The sequence below is a fragment of the Anneissia japonica genome, unplaced genomic scaffold, assembly GCF_011630105.1.
Source record: "Anneissia japonica isolate Jap-2015-1 unplaced genomic scaffold, ASM1163010v1 scaffold171_len658169_cov177, whole genome shotgun sequence".
Lineage (NCBI taxonomy): Eukaryota > Metazoa > Echinodermata > Crinoidea > Comatulida > Comatulidae > Anneissia > Anneissia japonica.
This window is the reverse complement of record NW_022733907.1, coordinates 475,291-490,757: the sequence shown is the minus strand read 5'-3', so window position 1 is coordinate 490,757 and position 15,467 is coordinate 475,291. Positions and strand designations below refer to the sequence as shown.

The window sequence follows — 15,467 nt, the reverse complement described above, 5'->3', positions numbered from 1 at the left end:
CATTGAAAAAATGTCTGAAGCAAGAAATCGGCGCTGCGTAAACACGGTTTAGCATCCGGCTGTGAAAACATTTACCAAATTATTTAAAACTTACAATATATTCAACACTAACACATTCTTTGATGGTTTCCTAAATCCTAATTAATGGTTAACTTAATTAGAAACCATATACTGTATATATGGATAATTAATAAAATTGGATTTTATGAAAGTCAGATCATCATAGAATATGTGGCAAAGACAAGCCAAACCAGTCACTCGTAGCAAAATTCGATTTTGAGTTATTAATACAGTGTTAGAGAGTAAAATAATAGCTATAAAATAGTAAAATAATCATTCAAATAGGATATTTCCTTATGAAGTTACAAGCGTTTAACCACACAGCTGTTTAAAGAACAATATATGAGAAATTATTTAAAACTTACAATATATTCAACACTAACACATTCTTTGATGGTTTCCTAAATCCTAATTAATGGTTAACTTAATTAGAAACCATATATATATGGATAATTAATATAAGTGGATTTTATGAAAGTCCGATCATCAAAGAATAATATATGTTAGTGTTGAATAATTGTGTAAGTTTTAAATAATGTGTTAATCGTTTTACAGCAGAATGCAAAACTGTATTATTAGCGCCTGAAATCATGGTTAAGTAGTATCACCAAATATAACATTATTTTGCGACCTAGCAGGCTTCACCAGATAATCAATTCGCACTACACCTTCGGGCCCCATCAAAACACCTCCCCCCCCCCAATTTCACTGCATTCAGGTCTGAAGATCCTGTACCAGATTTTGTTTGTCATTTAAAAGATCTGTCGTGTTTTTACTGCTTGATATTTTTTTTTTTTTTTTGGGTAGTTGGTTGGGGGAGGGGGTCTACGTTCAACATTGGGACTCGATATTAAAAATAAAAATATATATATTAAAATAAAAAACACCTTAATTAAATTACATCACAATTCAAATTGCACTACAAATATAAATATATAAATATAATAACATTAATTATTACATCAAATTGAGTAACAATTAGATAATTGGTTAATAATTATATAATATTAATATAAGAATTTATTTTTGTTTTGTATTTTTAATGTTTTCTCGTTTATCTCTGTGTATATTATTATTTTATTTTATTATTTGACATAATACACAAATTGTATGGTGATCCCATAGAGTACCACAGTCGTGTCGTCACGATGCCAGGTGGAAAAAGGGGCGTGGCGATTTAAAAATGGGTGTGATCATTTTCGGGCTGTTCCTCTCGGATAGGGATTTTGGCACACATCCCATGTTGTTTCTAGGGTTCATATTAGTCATAACAGTTGAGATATTCTCTCCTAAATGAAGTGCATAAATCTCAGTCAGGTCCTCTACTAATGTCATACTTTTATGAATTCATAATCATTCTTATTCAATAATAGTGCTGTATTATCATATTCAATAATTTAAACAATATTTTTGGTTGCGTTTTCTATATGATATTTTGTTTCCTAGGTAGCTGTAAACATGCGATCCCATGGTGGCCGATGCTATTCGAAAGAAAGTAAATCCAGTGGCAAGGGTCAGCCAACATATGGGAATTTACTGCTTGGTATTCCTGTTATAACGTTTTGCTTGGGGACATGGCAAGTTCAAAGGAGAAAGTGGAAGCTAGGCCTAATTGAAGAATTGCAGGCAAAAACTACAGCTACACCTGTTCCCCTGCCTTTCAAGTAAACATAATAATTGTATTATTTGATGACTCTTTGTTGATTATATTTTGGACACCAAAAAGAGTGGTTCTTTTTTGTGGGCCCTGTTTCAAATGCCGCAGAGAACCATTCTTAAAAAACAACTGCTCTTAAGAACGGTTCTTTCTCATCAGTAGACACACCGATACAACTAAGCTTCCTGTTTACTTTTCACAAAGAGACCTCATAGTTTGTGCTCCACACACTATTGTGTAGATTATTATATTGTTTTTTGGGTTTTTTTTTGTTCCTATGCATCCAACAAATACAATTATTGCACACGAACAACAGAGATATTCTTGTCAGATGCCAATCCTGTGGGGTGGACACCCCCCCCCAATTTTGTCACTAAATTTAAACATTTCAATGCATATTGATATTATGTATTAAAATAAGCACTACCCACTTATCTATTCTGAAAATGTTGGAACTCCACTCTCCTTTGAACAATTTTGGATCTGCCTTTGCTTGACACAAGCTAGAAATCTTAATTATAGGTATATTTAAATTTGGTATAATTATTATGATATACATTATATATTTTGTGATAAATCAGTATATATGCTACTAATATTTACTTACATTTCCTCCCATCTGCTCCATGATGTTGAGGAAACCTTTTCGTTTTCCCATTAAATTCATTACCTGTTATCATTTTCAGCCATGCAGAACTGAAAGAGTTGGAGTATTGCAGAGTGAAAGTAAGAGGTACATTTGATCATTCTAGTGAGGTGTACTTGATGCCGAGGCAGCTGAATTGCACAGCAAGTGAGAACCCAGGAGGGGGAATATTTTCTTCTCAGGGTGAATCTGGAGTACAAGTGATTACTCCATTTCATTGCACAGAATTAGGGTATGTTAATTGTTGCATGAATATTCTTAAATGTCACCAATGGCTATCATTATTCACTATATCCCTTTTCAAATAGATATTTGCCTGCAAATTTTGAGGGAACAATGCTAATATTAGCTGCTTGCTATGTGAATGGATTTAACATTGTAACATTTAACTGGATTACATACAGTGTGAAGTTTGATGTTAGGGAAAAAAATCATCTGAGAAATAATAAATGTACATAATGTTCATGTGAATGATTGATTATTATTAACTGAATTCTATGGCATTTAAAAAAAAAATTAGGACAACAATTTTGGTGAATCGAGGGTGGGTTCCCCGGAATCGAGTAAACCCAGAAACAAGGTCATGTGGACAGATATTTGATGAGGTGGAGGTGGTCGGTGTTGTCAGGTCAACCGAAAAGGTAATTTGTTATACAATTCTAAAGTAGTCATAGATACAGTAAATTAATATTAATATAAAAAAAAAAAAATTATCTTCCAAGAAACAAGGATTGAGTTTTGATCAAATTTGGACTAATACAATTTAGTGCTTAATTTACCTTTTGATTTGATATACTGTACTAAATTTTTTCAATAAATTTGTATGCCATTGTATTTAACTGTAATTGTGAATAAGGATTAATCAAATGTGTTTTGATTAATGTATGACATCATGAATTTATTATCCAGCCTTGGATAAAAATGTCAGTGCCATGCCACATGTATTACTGTCTGTGTGGTTTTTAGTGATGTTTTACCAACTTTACCTTAAAATTGTGATACCGAAAAAATTAAAAAAAAATGTTCCCACCCTCCTCTATTCAGTTTTTGACAAAAAAGAGCAACAATCTTTTAGGGCTAATCTCCATTAATGCTTCAATTTTATTTCTTCAATTTACAGAGAGCACCATTTATGCCAAATAATGATGAGAAAAATAATCGCTGGCACTTTCGTGATCATGAGGCTATGGCGGCATATGTAGGGGCGGTGCCTATATTAATTGACAGTGATCTTGGTTCGTAATTATTATATTAATTTTATCTTTTGAAGTCACACAATGCTCTTTATGATAATGCTAAAAAACATGTTGTACAAGTTCAACAAATCTAAATTTTATGAAATATAGGGTGGCCATTTTTCAGGGTTTTGGACAAACAAATACTAATAATAAACATTTCTGCAAAATATGTTATGTTGAAAAATATTAACATCAAGACTTCTTACAATATTCCAAAAATTATTGGTAAACATAAATTGAATTAAAAGCATTATAGCTATACATTTCTTCTATATGCTGTACCTAAAAGTAGAATAGCTTCTAGTCAGAGGCCCCTAGGCTGCGAAAATTTAGAATGCAGAACTAACAGTTTTAATTTTAGTGTTTTAACCAATTAATTTACCGCCATGGCTGCAACATCCCCCCACCTCCATGGCAGCACCCCCAGCCTACCCCCATGCTAGTATTAACCAAGGAAACTATTAAAACAACTTTAATACATTGCTCATATACCATAATTTTAGTATAGATGTTTTAGTGTTTTCATTTTGTGTTTGATTTTAATTTCTGTTATTAAATATATATTATTTATTGCCATGAAATTTAAGGGAAGATTTTTGTGCCTCTTTAAGTTTCTTCCTCTATATTCTTGCAGAAAGCAGTGTTCCTGGAGGGCCAATTGGTGGTCAGACACGTGTTAAACTGCGTAATGAACATCTTCAATATATTATAACATGGTATGTATTTCAACAGTTTTAAGCAATTGTATTAAAGTGTTTGTTTTATTCCACCTATAAGTATGTAAATAGGTACCTAGTTGGTGAATGTTCTGTTAATGCGTTTCAAAGAATAAAATAGGAATAGTGTGTCAGATACCATTGGTGGATCCAAGGAAGGGGAATGAAGGTGCATCCCCTTGATTCGTCACCACCGTACTCTTCCCCTGTTATGTCACTATCTATAATTTTAAGATGGAATTCAAAATAAATACAGAATGTTACTGGACTATATTTTGTAACAGCATAAACTGAATGCTGACGGTACCATGTAAACCTGCCAACTTTGTTGATGACTGAGCCAAAATTATTATAATATATAGTTCACACCTGCTGTCTCTTATACACGTCTAGATGTGTATAAGAGACAGCCTATAAGTATGTAAATAGGTACCTAGTTGGTGAATGTTCTGTTAATGCATTTCAAAGAATAAAATAGGAATAGTGTGTCAGATACCATTGGTGGATCCAAGGAAGGGGAATGAAGGTGCATCCCCTTGATTCGTCACCACCGTACTCTTCCCCTGTTATGTCACTATCTATAATTTTAAGATGGAATTCAAAATAAATACAGAATGTTACTGGACTATATTTTGTAACAGTATAAACTAAATGCTGACGGTACCATGTAAACCTGCCAACTTTGTTGATGACTGAGCCAAAATTATTATAATATATAGCACCCTCTATATATTATTCACTCAATATAGAACCCTCTACAATATGTCCTACAATAATGTGCACTCTATGTTAGTTTTTATTACCCAGTTGTAGTGCACTCAGTGTTATATTTAATGATGAATTCACTTAATTTTTATGAATTGTTGGACATAATCAACCTAAACATTCTATTTTTTCTAAACATTTTTATGGAGCATGAGATAATACTTACAATGCAGGTATGAGATATAAAAAGTGGATGTTCATGCCTTTGTATCGTTCGTTTTTGTGTTATATTATTATTGACTGTTGAAAATATTTATGTATGTATTTTTAAAGTAATTGTGCCCTAACAATGTATTATTAAAATGAAACACCCTGTACTCTCACTTGTTTACTTGCTTAATGATGGACCCAGCATGTTATAAACTGCACCTCTTCTACTTACCAGTTCTAGGTTTAATTTAGCAGAAAATTGCTCTTATTTTGTCTTTAATTCTTGTTTCAGGTATAGTTTGTCCATAGCAACAACATTGCTTTGGTATTATGGAATATTTAGAAAAAGAAAAGTGTTGTCTGTGAAAACACCCTGATTATTATCAAAAAAATATTGGAGAAATAATTATAGTAGTGGTAGGTTTTCATATTCATATCCGACATAAGGCAAGACTCTTTTTTATTCCTTGTTTTGCGAACTTATTTTTTTAGAGATCGTCAGAGGAGGGGAAAAAATAAAAATTAAAAAAAAACTTCTGTTTTTTTATTTAGCAAAGATGGAGAAAATAAAAATGAAATTTTATTGGTGAATGTAAACATTGTAGTAATGGGATGGTTAAATGCTTTAAATTTATTTAATTAGGAAGAAATATACATTATTATTTTTTGCAGATTTCAAGGCAGTGGTGGGCATAATAAAAACAATGAAAAGCTTCTAGTGTTTTCTGTAATTTTAATTTTTTTTATGGCAGGTGTGCTAATTTGCAAAAAGTAAAATTTTATTTTTATTCGAAATCAATCATCATTATTGGTGGGCAGGCAGCGGGTTCGCTAAGCAAAGTATAAAAAAAGTCTTGCCTAACAGTTTTTTTTTAAACAGTCGTTTAACATCAACATTACAGCACAGGTGCTTTTCTATTTTCACAACTGTAAGCAATTAAATAATAAATAATGACAGATGGGCCAACACGGTATTATTTGAAAAATTCAGTAGTTTGTAGGTGCCTCTATTGAATAATTGCAGTACTAAAGTGTCAACAAATTTGATAAGTGCATGGTGCTTATTTGGTCATTAAATTGGTACAGTAATTTTCACAATCTAGGCTTACTATCATTTAATGCTTTTTATTATACCATGGACCTGATTATACTGTATACCATCTATAAGTAGTTTATTCATTGATACATTAACCAGTGTTTATATTAATCTTGGTATTATGGAATATTTAGAAAAAGAAAAGTGTTGTCTGTGAAAACACCCTGATTATTATCAAAAAATATTGGAGAAATAATTATAGTAGTGGTAGGTTTTCATATTCATATCCGACATAAGGCAAGACTTTGTATTTATTCCTTGTTTCGCGAACTTATTTTTTTAGAGATTGTCGGAGGAGGGGAAAAAATAAAAATTAAAAAAAACTTCTGTTTTTTTATTTAGCAAATAGTTTTGCCAAAAACATCCAGATGGAGAAAATAAAAATGAAATTTTATTGGTGAATGTAAACATTGTAGTAATGGGATGGTTAAATGATTTAAATTTATTTAATTAGGAAGAAATATACATTATTATTTTTTGCAGATTTCAAGGCAGTGGTGGGCATAATAAAAACAATGAAAAGCTTCTAGTGTTTTCTGTAATTTTAATTTTTTTTAAGGAAGGTGTGCTGATTTGCAAAAAGTAAAATTTTATTTTTATTCGAAATCAATCATCATTATTGGTGGGCAGGCAGCGGGTTCGCTAAGCAAAGTATAAAAAGTCTCGCCTTACAGTTTTCCTTTGTCGTTTAACATCAACATTACAGCACAGGTGCTTTTCTATTTTCACAACAGTAAGCAATTAAATAATAAATAATAACAGATGGGCCAACACGGTATTATTTGAAAAATTCAGTAGTTTGTAGGTGCCTCTATTGAATAATTGCAGTACTAAAGTGTCAACAAATTTGATAAGTGCATGGTGCTTATTTGGTCATTAAATTTGTACAGTAATTTTCACAATCTAGGCTTACTATCATTTAATACTTTTTATTATACCATGGACCTGATTATACTGTATACCATCTATAAGTAGTTTATTCATTGATACATTAACCAGTGTTTATATTAATCAGTGGTATACAGTAGTACTATCTACATGAAACCAATCAATTCTTATTTTTTGTTTTAACTTAAATGTTTATCACTTAGAGACTTCTGATTTTCTCAGTTATAACTCTTTTACATAACTATATAGACTTCCAACTGTGGCTAAAATTTTTTCTTCTTTTTATTTTTTCCCTGTGTTCTTATTTACTCTTTAATATTATGATCACCATCATCGTTTTAATCGTTATTATTGTTACGAAATTACAGTACAGTAAAAAAAAAGTATACAAACATAAAAAGCAATATACTGTATAGTGTGGTATGTACATATTTATTTAATAAAAATGTACACTTATATTTTATTTTTGTTCTCTCTGCTTTGTTAAGGTGGTTGTTCTGCTATTGAACTTATTTGACAGCCCAGTTGAATACATACAGTACTGCAAGACCACAGCTTTTGCCTTAATTAACTGGCAGTGTACATGGTGCACTTCATATTGATACCCAGCAGGCAATGATAAAGTCGTCAGATGATGTACATGAGACAACAGATCACTGTGTGCCAGGCAGGCCCTATAAGAATCATCACCATGTTGCTATGACATGTTGATTGTACGTACACCAGTGTACATACCAAAACAATTGTACATGTTGCCAGGTTTTTGTTTGTCAGGATCAATAAATCTGCAACAAACTTTAGAGAACTGTTTGGGAGCCAAGTCTAACTATAAATCGATCACCTCTTTGTATTAAAAGAGAGACAACAAAACTATTGCTTCAGGTGTACTTACCGAAACAACTGTACATGTTTCCTGGTTTTTGTTTGTCAGGATCAATAAATCAGGAATGAACTTTAGAGAACTGTTAGGTAGCCAAGTCTAACTATAAATCGATCACCTCTTTCTATGATTATTAAAAGATAAAAAAAATCTATTGCTTCAGGTACATACTGAAACAACTGTACAGGTTGTCAGGTTTTTTTTTAAATACCACGATTACCACCATCAATATTATAATACGAACTAGTAACAATTTCAACTTATCTGTACCTTTTCTCGAACTGAGTTTTGGGCGACCATTAATCAAGTTTTTCCACAAACTTCCAGGCATTCTTTGTAAAAGAATTTTGAAGAATTTATATGTGTTTGGTGCGTTATATTATACCTGTCTCTTATACACATCTAGATGTGTATAAGAGACAGATACTGTATAGTGTGGTATGTACATATTTATTTAATAAAAATGTACACTTATATTTTATTTTTGTTCTCTCTGCTTTGTTAAGGTGGTTGTTCTGCTATTGAACTTATTTGACAGCCCAGTTGAATACATACAGTACTGCAAGACCACAGCTTTTGCCTTAATTAACTGGCAGTGTACATGGTGTACTTCATATTGATACCCAGCAGGCAATGATAAAGTCGTCAGATGATGTACATGAGACAACAGATCACTGTGTGCCAGACAGGCCCTATAAGAATCATCACCATGTTGCTATGACATGTTGATTGTACGTACACCAGTGTACATACCAAAACAATTGTACATGTTGCCAGGTTTTTGTTTGTCAGGATCAATAAATCTGCAACAAACTTTAGAGAACTGTTTGGGAGCCAAGTCTAACTATAAATCGATCACCTCTTTGTATTAAAAGAGAGACAACAAAACTATTGCTTCAGGTGTACTTACCGAAACAACTGTACATGTTTCCTGGTTTTTGTTTGTCAGGATCAATAAATCAGGAATGAACTTTAGAGAACTGTTAGGTAGCCAAGTCTAACTATAAATCGATCACCTCTTTCTATGATTATTAAAAGATAAAAAAAATCTATTGCTTCAGGTACATACTGAAACAACTGTACAGGTTGTCAGGTTTTTTTTTAAATACCACGATTACCACCATCAATATTATAATACGAACTAGTAACAATTTCAACTTATCTGTACCTTTTCTCGAACTGAGTTTTGGGCGACCATTAATCAAGTTTTTCCACAAACTTCCAGGCATTCTTTGTAAAAGAATTTTGAAGAATTTATATGTGTTTGGTGCGTTATATTATACCTGTCTCTTATACACATCTAGATGTGTATAAGAGACAGATACTGTATAGTGTGGTATGTACATATTTATTTAATAAAAATGTACACTTATATTTTATTTTTGTTCTCTCTGCTTTGTTAAGGTGGTTGTTCTGCTATTGAACTTATTTGACAGCCCAGTTGAATACATACAGTACTGCAAGACCACAGCTTTTGCCTTAATTAACTGGCAGTGTACATGGTGTACTTCATATTGATACCCAGCAGGCAATGATAAAGTCGTCAGATGATGTACATGAGACAACAGATCACTGTGTGCCAGACAGGCCCTATAAGAATCATCACCATGTTGCTATGACATGTTGATTGTACGTACACCAGTGTACATACCAAAACAATTGTACATGTTGCCAGGTTTTTGTTTGTCAGGATCAATAAATCTGCAACAAACTTTAGAGAACTGTTTGGGAGCCAAGTCTAACTATAAATCGATCACCTCTTTGTATTAAAAGAGAGACAACAAAACTATTGCTTCAGGTGTACTTACCGAAACAACTGTACATGTTTCCTGGTTTTTGTTTGTCAGGATCAATAAATCAGGAATGAACTTTAGAGAACTGTTAGGTAGCCAAGTCTAACTATAAATCGATCACCTCTTTCTATGATTATTAAAAGATAAAAAAAATCTATTGCTTCAGGTACATACTGAAACAACTGTACAGGTTGTCAGGTTTTTTTTTAAATACCACGATTACCACCATCAATATTATAATACGAACTAGTAACAATTTCAACTTATCTGTACCTTTTCTCGAACTGAGTTTTGGGCGACCATTAATCAAGTTTTTCCACAAACTTCCAGGCATTCTTTGTAAAAGAATTTTGAAGAATTTATATGTGTTTGGTGCGTTATATTATACCTGTCTCTTATACACATCTAGATGTGTATAAGAGACAGATACTGTATAGTGTGGTATGTACATATTTATTTAATAAAAATGTACACTTATATTTTATTTTTGTTCTCTCTGCTTTGTTAAGGTGGTTGTTCTGCTATTGAACTTATTTGACAGCCCAGTTGAATACATACAGTACTGCAAGACCACAGCTTTTGCCTTAATTAACTGGCAGTGTACATGGTGTACTTCATATTGATACCCAGCAGGCAATGATAAAGTCGTCAGATGATGTACATGAGACAACAGATCACTGTGTGCCAGACAGGCCCTATAAGAATCATCACCATGTTGCTATGACATGTTGATTGTACGTACACCAGTGTACATACCAAAACAATTGTACATGTTGCCAGGTTTTTGTTTGTCAGGATCAATAAATCTGCAACAAACTTTAGAGAACTGTTTGGGAGCCAAGTCTAACTATAAATCGATCACCTCTTTGTATTAAAAGAGAGACAACAAAACTATTGCTTCAGGTGTACTTACCGAAACAACTGTACATGTTTCCTGGTTTTTGTTTGTCAGGATCAATAAATCAGGAATGAACTTTAGAGAACTGTTAGGTAGCCAAGTCTAACTATAAATCGATCACCTCTTTCTATGATTATTAAAAGATAAAAAAAATCTATTGCTTCAGGTACATACTGAAACAACTGTACAGGTTGTCAGGTTTTTTTTTAAATACCACGATTACCACCATCAATATTATAATACGAACTAGTAACAATTTCAACTTATCTGTACCTTTTCTCGAACTGAGTTTTGGGCGACCATTAATCAAGTTTTTCCACAAACTTCCAGGCATTCTTTGTAAAAGAATTTTGAAGAATTTATATGTGTTTGGTGCGTTATATTATACCTGTCTCTTATACACATCTAGATGTGTATAAGAGACAGATACTGTATAGTGTGGTATGTACATATTTATTTAATAAAAATGTACACTTATATTTTATTTTTGTTCTCTCTGCTTTGTTAAGGTGGTTGTTCTGCTATTGAACTTATTTGACAGCCCAGTTGAATACATACAGTACTGCAAGACCACAGCTTTTGCCTTAATTAACTGGCAGTGTACATGGTGTACTTCATATTGATACCCAGCAGGCAATGATAAAGTCGTCAGATGATGTACATGAGACAACAGATCACTGTGTGCCAGACAGGCCCTATAAGAATCATCACCATGTTGCTATGACATGTTGATTGTACGTACACCAGTGTACATACCAAAACAATTGTACATGTTGCCAGGTTTTTGTTTGTCAGGATCAATAAATCTGCAACAAACTTTAGAGAACTGTTTGGGAGCCAAGTCTAACTATAAATCGATCACCTCTTTGTATTAAAAGAGAGACAACAAAACTATTGCTTCAGGTGTACTTACCGAAACAACTGTACATGTTTCCTGGTTTTTGTTTGTCAGGATCAATAAATCAGGAATGAACTTTAGAGAACTGTTAGGTAGCCAAGTCTAACTATAAATCGATCACCTCTTTCTATGATTATTAAAAGATAAAAAAAATCTATTGCTTCAGGTACATACTGAAACAACTGTACAGGTTGTCAGGTTTTTTTTTAAATACCACGATTACCACCATCAATATTATAATACGAACTAGTAACAATTTCAACTTATCTGTACCTTTTCTCGAACTGAGTTTTGGGCGACCATTAATCAAGTTTTTCCACAAACTTCCAGGCATTCTTTGTAAAAGAATTTTGAAGAATTTATATGTGTTTGGTGCGTTATATTATACCTGTCTCTTATACACATCTAGATGTGTATAAGAGACAGATACTGTATAGTGTGGTATGTACATATTTATTTAATAAAAATGTACACTTATATTTTATTTTTGTTCTCTCTGCTTTGTTAAGGTGGTTGTTCTGCTATTGAACTTATTTGACAGCCCAGTTGAATACATACAGTACTGCAAGACCACAGCTTTTGCCTTAATTAACTGGCAGTGTACATGGTGTACTTCATATTGATACCCAGCAGGCAATGATAAAGTCGTCAGATGATGTACATGAGACAACAGATCACTGTGTGCCAGACAGGCCCTATAAGAATCATCACCATGTTGCTATGACATGTTGATTGTACGTACACCAGTGTACATACCAAAACAATTGTACATGTTGCCAGGTTTTTGTTTGTCAGGATCAATAAATCTGCAACAAACTTTAGAGAACTGTTTGGGAGCCAAGTCTAACTATAAATCGATCACCTCTTTGTATTAAAAGAGAGACAACAAAACTATTGCTTCAGGTGTACTTACCGAAACAACTGTACATGTTTCCTGGTTTTTGTTTGTCAGGATCAATAAATCAGGAATGAACTTTAGAGAACTGTTAGGTAGCCAAGTCTAACTATAAATCGATCACCTCTTTCTATGATTATTAAAAGATAAAAAAAATCTATTGCTTCAGGTACATACTGAAACAACTGTACAGGTTGTCAGGTTTTTTTTTAAATACCACGATTACCACCATCAATATTATAATACGAACTAGTAACAATTTCAACTTATCTGTACCTTTTCTCGAACTGAGTTTTGGGCGACCATTAATCAAGTTTTTCCACAAACTTCCAGGCATTCTTTGTAAAAGAATTTTGAAGAATTTATATGTGTTTGGTGCGTTATATTATACCTGTCTCTTATACACATCTAGATGTGTATAAGAGACAGATACTGTATAGTGTGGTATGTACATATTTATTTAATAAAAATGTACACTTATATTTTATTTTTGTTCTCTCTGCTTTGTTAAGGTGGTTGTTCTGCTATTGAACTTATTTGACAGCCCAGTTGAATACATACAGTACTGCAAGACCACAGCTTTTGCCTTAATTAACTGGCAGTGTACATGGTGTACTTCATATTGATACCCAGCAGGCAATGATAAAGTCGTCAGATGATGTACATGAGACAACAGATCACTGTGTGCCAGACAGGCCCTATAAGAATCATCACCATGTTGCTATGACATGTTGATTGTACGTACACCAGTGTACATACCAAAACAATTGTACATGTTGCCAGGTTTTTGTTTGTCAGGATCAATAAATCTGCAACAAACTTTAGAGAACTGTTTGGGAGCCAAGTCTAACTATAAATCGATCACCTCTTTGTATTAAAAGAGAGACAACAAAACTATTGCTTCAGGTGTACTTACCGAAACAACTGTACATGTTTCCTGGTTTTTGTTTGTCAGGATCAATAAATCAGGAATGAACTTTAGAGAACTGTTAGGTAGCCAAGTCTAACTATAAATCGATCACCTCTTTCTATGATTATTAAAAGATAAAAAAAATCTATTGCTTCAGGTACATACTGAAACAACTGTACAGGTTGTCAGGTTTTTTTTTAAATACCACGATTACCACCATCAATATTATAATACGAACTAGTAACAATTTCAACTTATCTGTACCTTTTCTCGAACTGAGTTTTGGGCGACCATTAATCAAGTTTTTCCACAAACTTCCAGGCATTCTTTGTAAAAGAATTTTGAAGAATTTATATGTGTTTGGTGCGTTATATTATACCTGTCTCTTATACACATCTAGATGTGTATAAGAGACAGATACTGTATAGTGTGGTATGTACATATTTATTTAATAAAAATGTACACTTATATTTTATTTTTGTTCTCTCTGCTTTGTTAAGGTGGTTGTTCTGCTATTGAACTTATTTGACAGCCCAGTTGAATACATACAGTACTGCAAGACCACAGCTTTTGCCTTAATTAACTGGCAGTGTACATGGTGTACTTCATATTGATACCCAGCAGGCAATGATAAAGTCGTCAGATGATGTACATGAGACAACAGATCACTGTGTGCCAGACAGGCCCTATAAGAATCATCACCATGTTGCTATGACATGTTGATTGTACGTACACCAGTGTACATACCAAAACAATTGTACATGTTGCCAGGTTTTTTAATTCCCAGATGGAGGAAAATGAGGTTTCCCGACTTCTGAGGTGTCTTTTAATGACTTAAGTTCAAAATTCAAGGTTTTCCTTACTATTGAAAACGGTGGTAAACTTGCTCATTCTTATTCACGGTAAATAAGCCAATTATGTGTGTATATACTTAACAAAAAATGAGTAGTTGCACACGTATTCTTTTTCTATGAATCGATGAACCCCAAAGAGGTTCTCCCGGGAAAACTTTGATTCCTAGCAAGCTTTCCCGACTTCAAATTTTCCCTATTGCAAAAACAATATCAGCTCAGGGTCCATGAAAACGTAGGTCTAGAATTGATTTTTTTTTCTAAATCTATTTATTTTATTTTTTAAATTTTTATTAAATTTTTTTTTTTTTGCCTAAGGGAGGGTCAGGGCCCCCAAAAAACCAGATCCGCAAAAAATAAACACTGCGTGGTCCTAGAGCCTTCATGTTTGTAGGACAAACCGTGTTCTCATGGCGGCGTGCTGCTCCAGTGAGCTGCATTGAACATCCTAAAGAAATGCAAACTTGTAATGTTAACATGTCTTTGCATTAATTTAGACGATTTATAGGTACATGTTTTTTTTTACCATTACAAGCGAAAACTTTAATTTGCAATTTAACAACCATTTCTGTTGTTCGATTTAACCGACCATTAACAATGCTATGAACAGGGCCGGCGGAACGTTTTTCAAAGTGGGGTCCCCCACTTATAAGCAGGCGCGTAACAGGGGTCTTGGGTCGGGGGGGGGGACGGCAAAGGTAATAATTTTCCTGGTTAGTAATTTATGACTTGGTGTGATACCCCCACCCCCATATAGAAAACAATACGACATAGGGCTTATTTTATTATTAATATAGGGCACACACGTGTGTTTGAAACTAAATAATAATAAGTATTTTCATCGTGGTTTTATTTATTACAATCATAGGCCTATTCTTTGACCATCATTACACATGAGGCCCTTCTTTTAGGTAAAACGATCTATCTTAAATTTTCTTTCTCAAGTTTTGGACTATTATGTTTTTAAATAACTTAGAAGGCAAAGGATGGCAACCACAAGTTTTATTTTGTATTTTGCGCTCTATAAATTAATAACCATTAACCATTAACCCTAACAAATGCGCGCGAAGAGCAGGAAAAATTTTTGTATTTTTAATTCTAATTTCGTCGGAATTGATCAAAACTC

The 15,467-nt window shown here is 33.1% G+C and overlaps 1 protein-coding gene across 3 annotated transcripts in view; it reads left to right on the top strand.

The window, feature by feature from the left end:
• LOC117116273 (surfeit locus protein 1-like) overlaps positions 1 to 8,250 on the top strand; it is an 8,804-nt gene extending 554 nt beyond the window's left edge. For 2 of the 3 annotated variants that reach the window (XM_033260282.1, XM_033260280.1), the window contains exons 2-8: positions 1,507 to 1,724; positions 2,404 to 2,595; positions 2,884 to 3,004; positions 3,484 to 3,598; positions 4,236 to 4,317; positions 5,525 to 5,649; positions 7,705 to 8,250. In XM_033260282.1, the coding sequence (XP_033116173.1) occupies positions 1,507 to 1,724; positions 2,404 to 2,595; positions 2,884 to 3,004; positions 3,484 to 3,598; positions 4,236 to 4,317; positions 5,525 to 5,609 (813 nt within the window). In that variant the 3' untranslated portion in view covers positions 5,610 to 5,649; positions 7,705 to 8,250. The remainder of the gene's footprint in view (positions 1 to 1,506; positions 1,725 to 2,403; positions 2,596 to 2,883; positions 3,005 to 3,483; positions 3,599 to 4,235; positions 4,318 to 5,524; positions 5,650 to 7,704) is intronic. The other variant, XM_033260281.1, reaches the window with a different exon arrangement.
• Positions 8,251 to 15,467: the final 7,217 nt, after the last annotated feature.